Consider the following 18,533-nt stretch of genomic DNA (forward strand, 5'->3'; position numbering starts at 1 on the left):
GAAGACTATGCATCACTAAGAGAAGAAAACAAGATTCTTGAAAAACAGAATCTTCATCTTTTATCCAAGAATGCTAAACTAAGTAAAAACCTAGACTTGATAACTAAAAGGAATGAAGCACTCTCCAAAGAGCTTCTTGTGACTAAAACTGAAGCAGAAAATGGAATGAGATGGACCAGGTCTTCCATACTGCTTGAAAACATGCACAAGAATCGCACATCTGAGAAACATGGGATAGGTTTTGATAGAACTAGCTCTCAAGTAAAAAATCCCAACATAGATTGTCTATGCATGCACCGTGGGCTAGAAGGACATAAAAGCCATGATTGTCAAAGAAAACAAACTGCTCATAACAAAAACTTGAAGTCCTTGAGAAAACCTCATCATGAGAAACCCAATGAGCAAAACCAAATTCCTAAAGACAAATCTCTTCCTAGATAGGCCAGAAGAAATCTTATCCACCCATTCCCTAAGCATAAATCAAAGTGGATTTGGGTACCAACATCTAATTCCCAAAATTAAATTGCAGGGATCAGTGAAGAGGAAGCAGCAACAATGGTACCTGGATAGTGCATGTTCCAGACACATGACTGGAGATAAAAGAAGCTTCCTCTCACTCAAGAACATCAAAGGAGGAAACGTTGCCTTTGGTAATGGAAAAAGTGGTGAAATTCAGGGAATTGGAAAGGTTGAATCAACGGATACTCATGCAATTGAGAATGTATATTATGTCAATGGCCTACAACCTAATCTATTGAGTGTATCTCAAATATGTGATAAAGGAAACAACGTTCTTTTTTACAGAAAAAGAATGCAGAGTAACAAACTCAGTAACTGGGAACCTGGTTCTACTAGGTAAGAGACACAAGAATGTGTACAAAGCCAAGATTGTTGACTCCAAGGAAGGTACTTTTAAATGTCTAAGTGCAGTGTCTGATTGCTCTATGCTATGGCACAAAAGAATGGGACACATTAGCATGACAACTATAAACAAGCTCATATCTAAAGACCTGGTTAGGGGACTGCCAACCAAAAGTTTCAAGGACAACCAAGTATGTGGAACCTGCATTCAAGGAAAACAGGTTAGGTCATCCTTCAAACCAAAGTTGACAGTAAGTACTACCAAGCCACTAGAGCTGCTTCACATGGATCTGTGTGGACCAATGCGTGTACTAAGCAGGGGTGGAAAAAGATATGTGTTTGTAATAGTTGATGACTACTCAAGATTCACTCGGACATTGTTTCTTGAAACAAAGGACGAGACATTCACTATGTTTGAAATATTTGCAAAGCTGGTTCAGAAGAAATTCAACAAAGAAATAATCAGCATCTGATCTGATCATGGGATGGAGTTTGAGAACTCACAATTCCTACAATTTTGTACTACAAATGGGATTGAGCATAACTTTTCAGCACCTAGAACACCACAACAAAATGGTGTTGTTGAGAGAAAAAATAGAACACTGGAAGATATTGCAAGAACAATGCTAATCTTAAGCAAACTTCCAAAATTCTATTGGGCTGAAGCAGTGAACATAGGATGCTATCTAATAAACAGATGTATGATCAGATCAGTGTTAGACAAAACACCATATGAGCTGCTAAAAGGAAGAAAACCAAATCTAGTACATCTTAGGGCCTTTGGGTGTGTATGCTTTATACACAACAATGACAAAGACAATTTGAGAAAATTTGATGCCAAGAGTGATGAAGGAATTTTTCTGGGCTACTCATCACAAAGCAAGGCCTATAAAGTAGCTGAAGAAAAGAACGCCGCTCTTGAGTCAGAAAACCAAAAGTTACGTGCTGAGCTTGATTCTTCAAATGCTGAAATACACAGGTTGAAGGATCAGTTGGTGCAGCAACAACTTGCTAACAACGCAAGAGTTGACAGAGTTTTGGATATGCTGGCTTCTGCTTCAACTAAGCCTGGTCAACCTCCACAGTGACAAAGCATGTTGTTTGAACCTGGTTCTCTTAGTTGGTTTCACTCTGTATTATTGCTCTTTGTTTTGTTGCCAGAACAATTTATATTGCTCAACTGGCTAGGCGTATTTTGTTGCTATGGATATTGATTAGTGTTGATTAGCCGCTGTTGGATTCTTTTTGATTCGTCAAACGGGGGAAGAGTTATTTGCGAGTTATTTGCGCATGCATCACACATTACACGTTTGTCTTCATCAAAAAGGGGGAATATGATAAAATGTGATAGAATCGATAATTCATTTTGATGATACACAAAAAGCGCAAAGAACAGTAGCAAATGTACGCAGTAAAAGACGTCAAGCTAGAGTCCAAGATCAAGTAAAATAGAGTTATTTGTCAAAGCCAAAAATAATATATTAAAGGTACAAGTTAATACAAATAAGAAAAACCTTAAATATATTATTAAGGAAGGCAGTTGTGTATAATAAGAATTCTAATTTAAAAAAGAATCCTTGTTTAAACATAACTTTCTTACCTTATCAGTAAGGATTGTACAAGGCAAAAACTCTATAAGAAGAGCACGAGGCAGAGGAAAAATACACGACTTCACGCAGAGAACAAGGGAGAACTATTCATCAAATTGAAGTCTTCAAGGGTGATTGGATTGCTACGTTTAAAACATTCTTGAGTGAGAAGGTTTTATCGTGTAGAACTATTTGTATTGTTTTTGTTTTGATTGTAATTTACAGTTTATTGTACAAAGGGTGGGTTTGGATCTTTGTAGGGTTGAGTGTTAGTAAGAGGTGTAACAAAAGGTGGGTTTGGCCTTTTGGAGAGATCGATTGGAGTCAATCGAGAAGGTAGTAGAGATAAGACTTTTGATTATTGAGTTGTAATCACAAAATCTTATAATTGAATTAATAAAACGAGGTTTTTCCTTCCTTGAGTGAGGAAGATTTTTAATTCAATAAGTGTTTGTGTCTTTACATAAAAACAACTTACAAGAACCTAGATCTTGTTTAGGGGTAAGGTTTCTTCAATAGCGATCCTCTTATTTTCTACATTGTCCCTTCAAAAATGATGTCGGATGTTGATATGTTTTGTTATCTTATATTGAACTAGGTTCTTTGTGACACTAATTGCTCTTGTGTTATCACAAAAGATAGGAACGCAATCAATGTTTAGACCAAAACCTTTGAGTTATTGTTATATCCATAGTAATTGAACATAACATGAGGCAGTTGTTATATATTCAGCTTCAGTAGTGGATAGTGCAACAGAGTTCTGTTTCTTTTAACTCCAATTGATTAATCATGGGCCCAAAATCTAAAATATACATGTAGTACTTTTTCTATCTGCTAATAACAAGCGTAGCCAGCATCAACATACCTTACCAACCCAAAATTACTTCCTTTTGGATGCCATAGTCCTATGTGTATGGTCCTTTTTAAGTATCAAAGAATCCTTTTAACATCTTGAAGATGAGATTCCTTGGGGTTGGCTTGAAAACTAGCACATAATCCTACACTGAACACAATATCAAGCGTGTTGGTTATAAGGTATAATAGAGATCCAATCATTCCTCTATACAGTATTTGTTCCACATATGAACTTGTTCCATCTAGATCTTATTTTATGGCAGTAGCAATTAGGGTATCTATTTGTTTCTCACCCTGTATTATGAGTCTTTTGAGGAGTTCTTTCATATACTTTTGTTGATGAATTAGTGTTCTTGATGATGTTTTCTTAATATGCAGTCCTAAAAAGCAATTTAATTCTCCAATCATACTCATCTCACATCATTGATCATAAGAGTGGCAAATTCCTTTGTGAGTGTTGTATTTGTTGCTCCAAAAATAATGTCATCCACATATACTTGTACAATTAGTAAGTCTTTTCCTTTGTTGTTGAGAAAATGTGTATAGTTAATGGGATCTACAGATGTAGTGACTGGTAAAATGCTTCTTCTTTTTCCATGAAGATTCTCACAAAACCAAGCTTGGATGGAACTTTACCTCTTAAGTAGCCATGATATAACAAATACGTTGACAATATGGCATACCATGTTCTTGGTGCTTCTTTTAGCCCATAAGGACCTTTATCAATCTTAAACATGATCTGGATAGTCACATTTCTTAAGGCTAATGGTTGTGTAACGAACATTTACTCTTTAATAACCATTAAGAAATACTCTTTTCACGTCCATCTGATACACGTAAACTCCATATGAGCAGAAAATGCTATGAGAAATTTGATTGCCTCCAACCTTGCTACATGGGCGAATGTTTCATCATAATCTATGTCTTCTTCTTGATTGTACCCTTGAACCACTAAGCTTGCTTTGTTTCTTATTATTGTTCCATTTTCATCCAATTTGTTTCTAAACACACATTGTTCCTATTATGGTCCTGTTTACTGGTTTTGGAACAATATGTCATACTTTACTTCTTTTGAATTGGTTTGGTTCTTTCTCCATGGCTATAATCCATTCAGCATCTTGAAGAGTTTCATTGATCTTCTCTGGTTCTATCATAGATAAAAATGCATTGAAAGCATAGTGATTTTTAGCCCTGATCCGTGGTTATTCCAAAGCAAGATTAGTAAGTATTGTCCAGTGGGTGTGATCCTTGGTGTTTATAGTCTTCTAAAACCAGACTTTGTTGCTCCGTATTTAAAGTATCATCAAGTTCACTTCGTTGTTCTTCTGGAGTCCCACTTGAGTTTTCATCCTGATCATTATGGGACTTGACAATGATTTCACCGTCTGCGTGAAATGAAACTGGTTCTTTTACCTAATCTAGTGTAACATCAGTTGTACTGTTACTATTACTGCAAGCTCTTATTAGACATAGTATTTCTTTTGACCAAATACAACATGAACACTTTCTTCTACACACATCGTTCGTTTAATATCTTATAGGCTTTGCAATGCATTGAATATCCTAAAAAGATCCCCTTATCACTTCTTGCATTAAATTTTCCTAACAATTTTTTTTTGTTATTGTGAATGAAACACTTACACACAAAAATTATTAGATGAGAGATTTTGGTTTTTCTGCCTTTTAGAAATTCATATGGGGTTTTCTCTAACATAAGTTGAGACAACATCTATTAATGATATAGCATGCGACATTTATAGCCTTGTCCCATAATTAGTTTGTTATTTTGTTAGAAATCATCATGGTTCTAGCCATTTAATACAAGGTTCTGTTTTTCTTTCAACAACACCATTTTTTGAGGTGTTCTAGGAGCAGAGAAGTTGTGATTGATTCCATGGATATCACAATATTGGAAAATTTTAAGTTTTCTAATTCAGTTCCATGATCAGATCTAATTGATGACAATTGTTTCTCAAATTTGTTTTGAAAGGCCTCTAATGCATAATCTTTGGATGTCAAGAAAAGGTAAGCATACCTTGTTTAGTCGTCAACTAATACAAGAACATACCTTTTCCCCCTGTTTTTTCGCATAGACCATGTGTACTAGCTTTATGAACCTGGTTGAGTTTATGACCTATTTTGATTTAAAGGATGATTTTACCTGTTTCACTTGAATACAGTCCTCACAAATCTTTTCTTCTTTAAACTTAGTTTTAGGAAGTCTAATAACCAAGTCATTAGATATAAGTTTGTTAAGGTGTACGTGACTTGCATGACCTAGGCATTCATGCTATAGTAGAGGATATCTGTCCAACAGACTTAGACATACTAGACTTTCATTATATATTTTTGAGAAAACATTTATTCTCTTTTCTAGTTAAGCGAACTTCCTTTGTTTTGAGATTAAAAACTTCAACATTAGTAGAAGGAAAGATTACCTTGTTTCCTTTGTAACATAGTTGTGATATACTTAGCAGGTTACGGTCCATACCTTCCACATGGTATACTTGTTGATTGAGTATTCTTGGATCTTCCAATATTTCCAACACCTTTGATTTGACCATTATTTCCCACCACCAAATGTTATCGTTCCACCTTTTCCTTCTTCAAGTGAGAGAAACATTGATTTGTCTCCTATCATGTATCTTGAGAAAGCGTTATCCATATACTATTGTTGCTTCCTTTATCTTACTTTTTATCGAAAAAGATTCAAAGGTTAGATTTAGGAACTCATATTGACTTAGGTCCTTTTCTTTGACCGTAAGGATGAATCAAATATATAGTTATCCAGTTTAGGTAACTTTATTTTCTTTTGAATGTATCTATTTTTTTTTATTTGTTTTAAGGGTACTCCTGGTTTTGATATTTATGTTAATGGAAATTCTAGACTTTGGACAACTGATTCTAGAGCGAACAAAGCTAGCACAGAGGATACATAATGAAGAGGCATCATTTTAGTTTGTTCAAAACCTATTCCAACTCTTATATTCCAGGTGGTGTTTTCTAGATTTGTTATAATCATGGAGGATTTTTTCCATTTATTGGCTCTTTCAAGCTCATACTTAACCCTAGATAATTCATTTTAAATCCTTTCGTCATCATGTTCATATTTCGGTCTGTCACACACTTTGTCTTTATTGATGACCTTTTGTTTTAAAATTTCGACTTGTAGAGAAAGATTACAAGAATCAAGTTGTTGGGTTTTCGTAACAACAATTTGTTTTTGACCTTTACTTTTGTATTGAGTTTTTTGAGATCGATGTACTCAAATTTCGAACTAGCTATGGAGTCAAGCAACTGATTCTTGTTTTTAATTTGTTCTTGAATTTTCTCAATAAGTGTGACCTTTAGGGAAGTTAAATTTTTCTTAGAAAGTAACTTGAATATGTTCTCGAGATCATAAATGCTTACCTCTTTTTCGTCAAAATCTGAATCAAGTTCTATGTCTGACTCTTCTACAACCATTAAGGCAATGTCATCAGTCTTCATAGTTGTCTAATCTTTTTCCCTAGGTTGCATACATAGATTGTTCCTTATCTTTGATATTTATTTTGTTTGCTAGCTCCTTCTTATCTTTTCAGCTCTTTTTTTCTCCATTCTGTTTCCCACATGGGGCAATCATTAACTTGATACAGTTTTCCACATTTGTAATAACCATCGTTTTGGGATTTTACTGTTTTCTTCTCCTTGCCATGTGGTACCTTATTTCCGTAGTTCATGCCCTTTCTGAAGAGTCTCTTGAAGTTCCTACTTATTAGGGCTATATCTTCATCATTTAGATTTGATCCATCACTTAAAGTTTTTGGAGTCCAAGATTTTTCTCTTTGGTACTCTCGCTTATTTTATCAACGTTCATCTCGTATGTTATGAGTTTCCCCACTAGTTCATCTAGAGTCATTTTCGTTAGGTAGAGTCCTGAATACTTCATCTACATGTTCCTCAGTTGTGCATATTATTTCCTAAGAAATTAACTCATTTACTAAAATGGTAAATCAGGTGATCATGTTTTGGAGTGCTTCTCCATTTTTATCTTTAAAACTTAATATTCAACAAAGTCTAGCAATTCTGAATTTTCGGACTTGGGTGGTAGCTTTATGAGCATTCAATAGAGTATCCCATGTTTGTTTTGTGGAAGAAAAGCTGGAGATACGATTAAACTCTCATGTCCGAGTCCACACATTAGAATGCACTTAGCCTTAACATTTTTTCCTAGAATCTTGTAGTCAGCTTCTCCGTATTGCCCCTTTTGTTTTGGAGCACTATTTCCTTCATTGTTCTTGATGGTTGGAGTTAAACTTTTTTTGGAATGAAGATGGATGAACAGGCACTAGATCCTGGAACTGATGAAATTCGGGGAAAACATGAGTCGCGTCAATGATTCTAACCCATAATTCGTAGTCTTCAGCTTGTATGAAGTCCTTCATTCTTACCTTCCACCAGTAGTATTGGCCATTAAAAAGTAATGGTATGTTGATGTTTTTCCGAAGGAGATGCATAATTCATTGTGATATTACCTTGAGTTATTAGACTCTTGTTAAGATGACCTACTCTGATATCATTTGTTGAATTATGACCTCTGTTAATCTCCAAAGGAGCACGTACACGTGATGTACCATTTAATGAATTGAAAATATGAAGTTAATAATAATAGTAACCAAACAATGTAATAATTTTAACTTTAACTTCAATAAACAACTTTGAGTTACAACAGATTACACAACTCTGTAATCCTATGAAATTATAATCTCTAATTATGTAACCCAAAACACAAGACCCCAAGGCTTATGTTCCCCGAAGATCTCCAGGTTTCCCCAACTAGAATATCACACTTCACTCACATAATCACCTAAACTACTTCGCTCAGTTATTCCTCGTAACACTCAGAATAAGTAATCAAAACTCTCTTAATTATTGATAGTGTTTTTATTGTCTCTCTCGTAAGTGTGGGAATGTCCACAAAGAAAAGCTCGCCCTATTTATATATTTGAACTCCACTTCTCAAACCGTCTTCAACTCGAACTTTCTTCCTCTTTCTCTAGAACTTGGAACCTTACAAGGTTATACCTACGCTTCCTACTTTGTTCAGAACTCCTACTTGATTGCGACTCTCTTTATTTTCCTTGTCCTAGTCATATTTAGTGAACACAAATCATGTTGAAACAACTTGTTCCATGAATCTTTGTCAGTCTTCAAAATACTAATTTATATATCTAACAAGTATCATATATATAAATTTCCATTAGATTGTTTTCCTCTTAAAAAACAGAAATTACCCTTAGATAGTTTTCCTCTTAAAAAAACAAAAAAAGGTATCACCCTCTAGAAAATTTAGAGGTTTCTTTGGGGCATAATGGGTGAAAGAAAACTCATTGATGAAATCCTACATATCATGAATGGAAACCTTGGCTTGAATTCTTGAATAGAGATTTGAAGCTTGGGAACCATATCTAGTTCTTAATTCAGAGGAACCTTTTGAGAGAATAAATCTAATTTGGGGAGTTGTGCGTGTGAGGTTTAGGCTGATTAAAAATCCCCTAATCTCACTTAGAATAGATTAAAATGACATAGTAGAGGGATTAGAAGTGTGAGAGAAGATCAAAAAGATCCTGATTTAAAAACTGTTAAAAGCTTTATACGGATGCCTTCTGCAGACGGTAGAACAATACACGGGTTAGTAGAAATATAGGAATTATGTGTTTCTGAAGGTTCATTATATGGCACCTTCAAATGTCCGTAGATCGATATAGTGTTCGTAGAAGTCTCTGTAAAAGTCAGAGTCTTCTTATATCTTAAGTCTTGGTTTACAAATCGATCTATGGCCTGTGGAAATCATGAAACTCTTCAACACAATTTCCAGTTATAAACTATAATGTATGGATCCCTTTATGTTTTGTGGTTTCTTCTACGATTTGTAAACTTTAATCTAAGAGTCAACTACTTTGTTGTGCTCTCTATAGGTACGAGAGTTTTGGATCTCCAATAGTTGTATCAATGACCTGCATTCACGACTTATAGAGCTATAATATTCGTGGTCATTCCTGATAAAATTTATTACCTTGATTGAGTATGTGGAGATATCCAAAGGGATGAAGTTGTTATCCTTGGCAATATTTAATCCCTTCATAAGAGCTAATAGTGTACTAGTACTATTTGGAATACCCTTCATGAATCACTTCTATTTCAAGAGTCAATACGTTGTTAATTATAGTGCGGAACAATATGTGAAGCAGATATGTCGACTGCCTCCTATATGTTAAAGATGAAATAACTAAAATATAAATAAGAAATATATTTACGTAATACGAAATATCAAAAGTCTCAAACGAATAAATAAGTTGAAACTAAAAAAAATCGAAATTAAAACAAAAATAATAAAATGATGCTGGCAAGTGATTATAACAGTTGTTGGGTGTGTGTGTGTGTGTGTATATATATATATATATATATATATATATAAAGAGTCAAATATTCCCTTGTACTACGAGTTAGTTTAAATATACCTTTCATTTTACTTTCGGGCTAAATATACCCCTCCCGTTATACTGTTGGCACATATCTATCCTTATAACTAACAGAAGGACACGTGGACGACTGAGATTAAAAGAACTCATCCAATTTAAATCATACCCAATTATAAGTTAATCCACCCCACCAAATCATTCCCAAACCATTAACATTACCAGACCCAATTTAAACTTCAAATATAAAAATCTAAAGGAGGTGTTATATTTTGTTTAAGATTTGAAGAAGAGTGTCCAAGTTTTTGTTGAGATGAGTTTGGATCTTGTAACTTGGGTTCTGCTAAGAGTTGCGTCAAGAGAGCTACAATTAGTTACACATCTAGATATTATCACGACTCATTTTTGTTCTGCAAGCTCCGGAGAATTTTATGTAATTCTCTTTTTTGAAAGAAAATAATTTAGCAGATTGTATCAAGTCCATGACAGATTTAATGTTTATAAGACGAGAAAAGAATTGCAATTACATTACAACAACCAAGAGATGCCATGTTGAAATTAACCAAAATTGGAAGTTGTTAAGAAATGCGACCAGACATCTATAGTATTTAGGAACAATTTATCTACTTTTCACCAAACTGCGGATTGAATTAGAAGGTTTCTTGCCTTCTCCTACAGTTTTGACCGGCTTTTGACCAAATTTTAGTTTTTTTATGTTTGAATTTTACATTGGATTGGGCAAATTGAGTCGGGTGGGTGCGTTAGTTTCTAATTGTGTATGGTTTAAATTGAATGAGTTCTTTTAATCCTAGATTCCTAGTTGTTCATGTGTCGCTTGGTTAGTTATAAGGGTGAATATGTACCAAAAGTATAACGGGAAAGATATATGTAGCTCCAAAGTATAACAAATGATATATTTAAACTATTTATAATAGTATAGAGTATATTTGACCCTTTTCTTTTCTGTATATATAATATATCTTTTTCATTTTTTTGAAAAGAAGACAACCAAACATGGTCTTAGCATCTAAAACCTAGTTTGTAAAACCCTTTTGCCTATCTTCGTCAAGTTAGCGAGTGAGCTTACGTCAAAACTCAGTAGAAATGAACAAACTTCAATCCTTGGACGATTTTGTTAAGGTCCACGGCGTACTTCTAGCGGCCGCCGGCATCCCTCAGTCACTCTACAAGCTTCTCTTTCAGAAGCTCTCTTCCGATACTTTCGACGGCGGCCACTATCTCCAGATTGAGCCTATTGAAGATGGCCGCCAAAGAAGGCTACTTTCCACTTCTGGTTTTATCGCCAAACACTCCAATCTCTTCCTTGTTGATCATGCTTGGACTTTTCGACTATCCGATGCTTATAAGCAGGTTTGAAGTGACATACACATTGGAATTTACACGTCACTAGAAAATTGGTGACGAAGTTATTGTTTTTTTTGTTAGGCTATACTTTCTGTTTTTTATGTATATATTTTTTTAAAAATTTCATAATGCAGTTGTGTGAAGTTCCGGGTTTAGCAGAAAGAATGGCTGCATTAATGTGTGTAGATGTTGATTTGGACTCAGCAACTGAGCAGGAAGGTGAAGAGGATAGTAGCAAATTGAGTGCAGTGGAAATAGTGGAGAGAGAAATGTGTAAAGTAAAAGAAGGCCAGGATTATACGAGATGGTTGGAGCTTGAGGAACTTGACGTTGATGATCACATGCTTGTATCTCTTGATTTGCCTAGTAAATTTCCAGTGCGTTTTCTTTATTGCTCTAAAATGTGATATCAATTCGGTCAATTAGAAACTAAAAACAATAATAATAGCTAGCCTAGGTTTCCTTATTATATTTATAAGATGCATATAATGACAGATCTTTTTAGTTAGTGGTTAGAAGCTGCAAACAGTAGCTATCTTGTAGGGCAAACATTATATGTATGCAATGAGTCACCTTTAGTGATTGGTGCTTTTCACTATGTTTGTCCTCACACTTCTTACGATGTTCTTGTTGGTCCTTTGTTTTATATTATGTTTGTTAATTTAAAATTTCTTGCATCAGAACTTACTGGCACTGAGCCTGTGCGGCAACAATCTGAGCGATGTTGAGGTTGTTTCTAAGGAAGTTACCCGACTCAACAATCTTAAAGCTCTCTGGCTGAATAATAATCCGGTTTTGGAGAATAGGTAAGTTGCCAAGAGCTCAATAACTGGGCCAGTGGAGCAGTGGATGCTTAAATCCTTTTTTCAATAATAGTAATTGATGTTGGGTTCAACAATTTTCTTGTTTGGCAAAGCTTTAACAGTAATTGATGCTTCTTCCTTTTCTTCTTTGGATAGTAATTCGGAGGCTGCAATCATTCAGGGTTGTCCTAGTTTGGAAATTTGCAACTCAAAATTTACATCTAACTATGGAGAGTGGGCATTAGGATTTTGTGGTGGAATCTATGACAAAGACAATGCAGACTGTGCTCATCAAAGAGATCATCCTTTGGAGACTGTGACATCTCTAGACCTTAGTAACAGGTCTATTCGCAATCTGATGAACAAGGTCAGGCCTATTCAGACGTTTACTTATTTCCCAAACAAGTGTGCTATTGAATTTATTATGAAAATTCCTCTTCCATCCCTTTTTTCTCTAAGAATATTAAGTTTCTTTGCGATAATGTGAAACTATGGTTGTCTTTTATGGATGTTGTGGTCTGTCCTTAATCCTAATAATCTTCCCCTGTTCATGCTGCTTCTTTTTCTCAGGCATTTAATCCTGAAGAGATCACATCTCTTTCTTATTTAAACTTGCGTGGAAATCCATTGGACCAGAATTGTCTTAGTGATTTATTTCAGCTTCTTAAACGATTCAGTTGCTTGCATTCTCTGGAGGTACCTCTATTAATTACTGCTTCTTTACTGTGAGCACACAATGATATTTATATGAACTATGGAACAGGTGGATATCCCAGGGCCTTTAGGAGAAAGTGCTGCTGAAATTGTTGAAGCCCTGCCTAATCTTTCTCTACTAAATGGAGTAAACACATCGAAAATAATGGAGTCCGGGAAGTCTGTGGTTGATTCAATGTTGCAACCACGTTTTCCTAAATGGACTGCTGGAGAACCTCTAACAGATCGTGTCATTAATGCTATGTGGTTGTACTTAATGACGTATAGACTTGCCGATGAAGAAAAAATTGACGAAACCTCTGTATGGTATGCAAGCTAGAAATTATGATGATCTCCAAAGTTGCTATCTCCATGTGATGTCCTGTTTCCATTATACAACTGCTCTAAACAACATAAAATAGTTCAGTTTATTAGGCATTTTGAACTGAAGCTTTGGGTTTCTAGCTTACCTTTTGCTTGGTTCTGAAGATTTTTATCTGTAGACTCAATAGAGCCTAGAAAAAGTAGCACATTTTTCTGTGAGCTTAAGTCACAGGAATTCCAGGTGTGGAAAATTAGGCACTTGGACTTTAAGCAATTGGGAATTAAAAAATGTCTATGAGAGCAGAAACTGCCATAGCTTGGTACATTTAGTTCTATTACCGTGAGAATCCCTCTGTTTGATTTGTCAAACGTTTAGCTAAGTTGGTGAGCGTTGTTGCAACTAAGTAGTCTGTCAACTTGGTTGTGCCGAAGTTGCTGGACTATCACGATACAATCCTTTTGTAATTCTGGACAATGTTTTCTAAACTCACGCTCATCTGCGTAACATCCTCTTATGTGCATGTTTCTTTGTGTTCATAGGTATGTAATGGATGAACTTGGTTCTGCTTTGCGCCACAGCGACAAGCCAAATTTTAGAGTCTCTCCTTTTCTCTACATGCCAGAGGGCAATTTGGCATCAGCTATGAGGTTCTCTTCTTAAACCATCTGCTTTCTAGCTTACATATTGGGATGTTCTTCTTTTGTAAACTACATTTTGTATATAGTCATTATGGAAAAATACATTTTGTATATATTGGAATTCACAGGAAATACCTTGTGTAGGTGACCACTTGGAATTTGTGGCAGGGAATGCCCATCTCTGAAGTACAGAGATTGTATGCCTCTTGGCTTCAGGGCTTTGCCCTTTTTGTAAATAAATCTCTAAAAGTACATTTCCAATAAGAAACTAATAAACAAAAAAAGTATATGTCCTTCGTCTGTTCAGGTTTCTCAATTTATTAATTGAAATTGTTGTTTCCAATGAATTGGTAATAAATGAATTTTTGAAAGAAGTACGTAAACACTTTGTTTCTTGCTTACATAATGAGATTTTGTATTCTTATTTTGTGAACCATTTTTTGGGTATGAAGAGATATTCCATGTATTGATGATTGGTTGGAACTAGCAGATAGCCAGTATCCTAAGTAACTCTCCTTGGAAAAAGCATAGCAGTGAAATGAGATCCACAGTGTAGAACGCAAGTGTATCCTACTTAACGAGATAGTGGAGAAGTATCCTTCTCATAGTCTACCCTATGGCCTAAGAATGAAGGTCTTTTCCAATGGAAAGGCTGATGAGGAAATTAAACCAGAGTTTGCCATGTACTTCTTCTGCTTATCTGATGAAATTATTATGCAATTAAAGTTTTAACTCTGTGTACTGCCATATATTTTTGAAACTACACTAATTTTTAATAATGATTTTAGTTATTCAATTCTTTGGCCGATTGATGATGTTCGAGAAGGTGATGAGTGCACTCGGGATTACCTATTTGGTATCGGGGAAGAGAAGCAACGATCTGCTCGCCTAACTGCTTGGTTCCATACACCAAAAAATTATTTTATCAAAGTATGTATTGACATTTTCATATTTGAATGTTCTTGTTAACTGAATATAGATGCTCAACATGAAATTTGGATTCCATTATTCTTCAGGAATATGAAAAATACAAGAACAAATTGCAATCAATCAAAATTGCTAGCCCAGTACAGGGGTCATCAATTACAAGTAGTCTGTTTTGTGGTGAGGGAAGAGCTTTACGTGTGTACGCTGACATACCTCAAGTGGAGGAATATTTGACTCGTCCTGAGTTTGTTATCAGTATGTCTATTTTGCTAAAATTTCCTGTTTTTTAGATTATTGACTATTTCTGTGCTGTTATCAGTCTGGACTTGGTCTTTAATGTAACGTGCACTCATATTACTTGCAGTTGAGAAAGTGTGTACTAATTGTTTAAGTGCAATTTTATTAACATTTCTACTCATAAATTATCTTGAACATTACTCGTGGTGTTCGTAGCAACTGAGCCCAAAGATGCAGACATTATATGGACAAGCATGCAGATAGACAAGGAGACAAAGAAGGCAACAGGAATAAATGATGAACAATACATAAATCAATTTCCATTTGAGGCTTGCGTGGTTATGAAACATCACTTGGCTGAAACTATTCAGAAGGTCATCATAGATATCATGTTTACTTATAGTGGTTGAGCACTTGTTCTTTATGCAGAATGCTGATGCTGAAATTTGTCCACTTAGCAGGCTCATGGGTTGGTCGAATGGCTTCAGCCTACTTATAATCTTGAGACACAGCTAAGTCACCTTATTGGAGATTTTCATATACGTGAAATAGAGAATCTAGACAATTTGTGGATCTTGAAGCCATGGAACATGGCAAGAACTATTGATACGACAATAAATAGCAATCTATCTGCTATTATTCGTCTCATGGAGACTGGCCCAAAAATCTGTCAGAAGTACATTGAGCATCCTGCTCTATTTAAAGGGAGAAAATTTGATCTCCGATATATTGTCTTGGTTCGCAGTATAGAACCCCTGGAGATCTTCCTTGCAGAAGTTTTCTGGGTATGTACATATTCAGTGGTGTAGGTGTTCTCATGAGTGCTCGAAAAATTGAAAAGAGGACAGTTTCACTAAGATACTTGTCATCATAACATATAAAATGCCTTCGTTAAGATTTGTTTTCTTGTCTCTGGCTGATTTTGTTCACATTTTCCTTTCAGGTTAGATTGGCAAACAACACATACACTTTGGAGAAACATAGCTTTGATCAATATGAGACTCATTTTACTGTTATGGTAAGGAATGATTACTTGCTTCCCCTATTTGTTAATTGTGGAGTTGCATTATTAATTTGAGTATTTTATTGATGTAATTACATGATTTAATTCCCTGACTTGGTTCATGACATTTCACATAATTTTCTCCTTTAGAACTACAGAGGCAAGTTGAACCATATGAACACACCAGAGTTTGTGAAAGAATTTGAGAAAGAACATGAGGGTGAGGGTATTTCCTTTTCACTATCAATACTTTGATTTCCTCCTTCCATATATTGTTAATTTAGCAGGACATAGTGTTTTAGTTACTAGTCTTCTCTTGTCTTTGTTGCAGTCAAGTGGCTGGATATCCACTCAAGGATTAGAAATATGATCAAATCGGCTTTTGAAGCAGCAGCTGCTGTGCATCCAGAAATGCATCATAGCAAATCTAGGGCAATGTATGGGGTTGATGTCATGCTCGATAGCCATTTTCAGCCTAAATTATTGGAGGTATGGCAGCTATACTGCCTCAATTGTAGCATTTTCAATGTTAAGTAGTTCCTGAAAGATGACTGCTCAAAGCATGACCTTGCTACTGGTCATCTTGCTTTTGTCAATCTTTTGGATTTGCCTGTGTCATTGGATCTTATTGAGACAGAAAATGCACCCTCCCTCTTGTTCAGCACAATCTGCAATGATGAACTCTAAAACCTAATGGATACTTTTTGGATGCAGATTACCTACTGCCCAGACTGTACTAGGGCAGTCACATATGACACTGAAGCTGTCGTCGGTGGAGGAGAAACTGTTAAAGGAAAAGAGTTCTACAACTATATCTTTGGCTGTCTTTTTCTAAATGAAACTAATCATGTTTCCCAATTGTGAGTGGAACCCGAGCATTTAGAGGTCTTTCGCATAATTTGCATGCCAAAGTATAACTCTTGAGTTATGCAAGTGTGTCAAAGAGAAAATACAAGCAAAATGGCGTTGAAACGTAATCTATGGAAATAGTCTGAGCTGTTTGGATTTAAGAGCACTTTTAGTTTGTCACACTGCCAAGGAGCTCTGTAGAACTGCCTCTTCCCTAACACTCTTGCAGTCAGAGAACCACCATATCTCCATGGTCTATTGAGTTATTAACCCCTGTAATTTAGAGTCTTGAAAATTCTCCAGCATAAATTCCTAGTATGATTTTTCACATCTGTAGCCTGTAAACATGGTTAAAAACATGTTTGGGGATTTTGTTCAGTTGCAAAAAAGTTTAATGCCTTTTCAGTTATGGTTGGTAACAATTTTGTTTCAATGTGCTCAAGTTTCACTTAAGAGAGAAAGGAGGTAACCTCTCCAGCTGTGGAAGTAGCTTGTCTTCTTACAATCCCTGATTTTCTTTACGATTTTCTATCTTGCAAGTTTGCAATACCACAATATCACAACATCGTGAGAACTAAACGCCTACTGTGTGTTCCATTAGTGTAAATTCTAGCTGGGTATATCCATTTTGTGGCACTCTCTTCATATAGTAAGAAACAAAGGGTACTTGAAACTCAGTAAATGTAAACATTAGCTGTTGTAGGAAACAAAATGAAAATGTGCATGAACATACATTGGCTGGGAGGATCAAAATGTTGCTTCTCATGATCAAACCTAGAATGGTGTAGTCTGAGCATAGAACACAACTTCCTTCCCAGTTCATAAGGGAAAAAAAAAACAAAGAATTTGCTAGTCTATTGAGAAGTAGCAGTTGCTATCCTAACAGCCAGTTTGGTTGGAGTTTATTCATACGATTGGCTTTTCAGTGTTGTTACTTTTTTCTGCAAATCCAACTTTGATATCCTTTCGAGCTCCAAAGCACGTTCAAGCTTTCAGACAACAATACTATATGCATTAATTTTTAACCCAAGGGAAATGATACTTAGCTACATGATAATAATAATGATAAAACACTACATTCGCTGCTCGGCTGTTCCATTCCCCTAAAATTGTTCTAAGCCTCTCATTTTCCTCAACGTACTGTAACAGAACACCCAATATAAGGAAATATCACGCAACCTTCTGGTGTAAAAGAAGCTAGCAAGCTTATGGTGCTTTCTAGTGTAAAAGAAGCTAGTATGACAGTGTAATTTATGTGTATAAATAGAGGAGTTTTCCTCATAAATAAGACACACCTTCATCCTTACATCTCTCATCTTTCTGAATACTCTCTCTTTACGCTTCCACCCCTCCATTGGTATCAGAGCTAGTTAAACAAATAACTATGGAAAAGAAACCAACTATGTCGGAAGATCTACAAAAACAGGTATACCATTTTATATTTATGAGTAGCTAAATTAATTTATTCCTGAAAATCTCTTGTTAATTATAATTGTTTATCATGTTTGAATAATGTTATAATAACCATCTTTAGAAAGTTTGCTACAGAAACATTCTTCGAATAAGTATGCCCAGACCATGCCATCCTAAGGTTGAAACCGGTAGGCAGAGAAGGCCGTTTAGGGGAGTAAACAAAGTCGAGGCGCTGTTAGGGTAACTAATCAAAGAAGAAAGCTGTAGTAGTGACCAGACGAGATGATTATTAAATCATTATTTTTGCATAATAAACAAGTATAATTTATTAAGAGGTTGGAAGGAATAAAATTTTAGTGAAAAATGAAAATAATAAAAATGGAAACATACCTATTAGACGATAATGTTGATTATAAGATATTACTACTCTATATACTAAAAAATTTGAATACTGATATAAAAAGAGAAATTTATAATAAATTATTAACATGTGAGATAATAGAAATAACAACCCAAG

At 35.2% G+C, this 18,533-nt stretch overlaps 1 protein-coding gene and 1 pseudogene across 1 annotated transcript; one reads left to right on the top strand and one right to left on the bottom strand.

Annotated features, from left to right (window-relative positions):
- Positions 1–10,598: 10,598 nt before the first annotated feature.
- On the top strand, positions 10,599–17,025 carry LOC101252792 (uncharacterized). Its single transcript, XM_004243661.5, has 15 exons — positions 10,599–11,134; positions 11,263–11,505; positions 11,810–11,934; positions 12,088–12,298; positions 12,502–12,627; positions 12,695–12,951; positions 13,489–13,596; positions 14,376–14,517; positions 14,604–14,769; positions 14,968–15,125; positions 15,213–15,536; positions 15,695–15,769; positions 15,905–15,974; positions 16,086–16,243; positions 16,469–17,025. Exons 1-15 carry the CDS (start codon positions 10,868–10,870, stop codon positions 16,616–16,618), a joined length of 2,580 nt encoding a protein of 859 aa, XP_004243709.1. The 5' UTR covers positions 10,599–10,867; the 3' UTR covers positions 16,619–17,025.
- Positions 17,026–17,166: 141 nt separating this feature from the next.
- The window catches only part of LOC109120708 (protein FIP1-like), a 48,033-nt pseudogene continuing 46,666 nt past the window's right edge, over positions 17,167–18,533 (bottom strand).

The sequence above is a fragment of the Solanum lycopersicum genome, chromosome 7 (assembly GCF_036512215.1).
Source record: "Solanum lycopersicum chromosome 7, SLM_r2.1".
NCBI lineage: Eukaryota > Viridiplantae > Streptophyta > Magnoliopsida > Solanales > Solanaceae > Solanum > Solanum lycopersicum.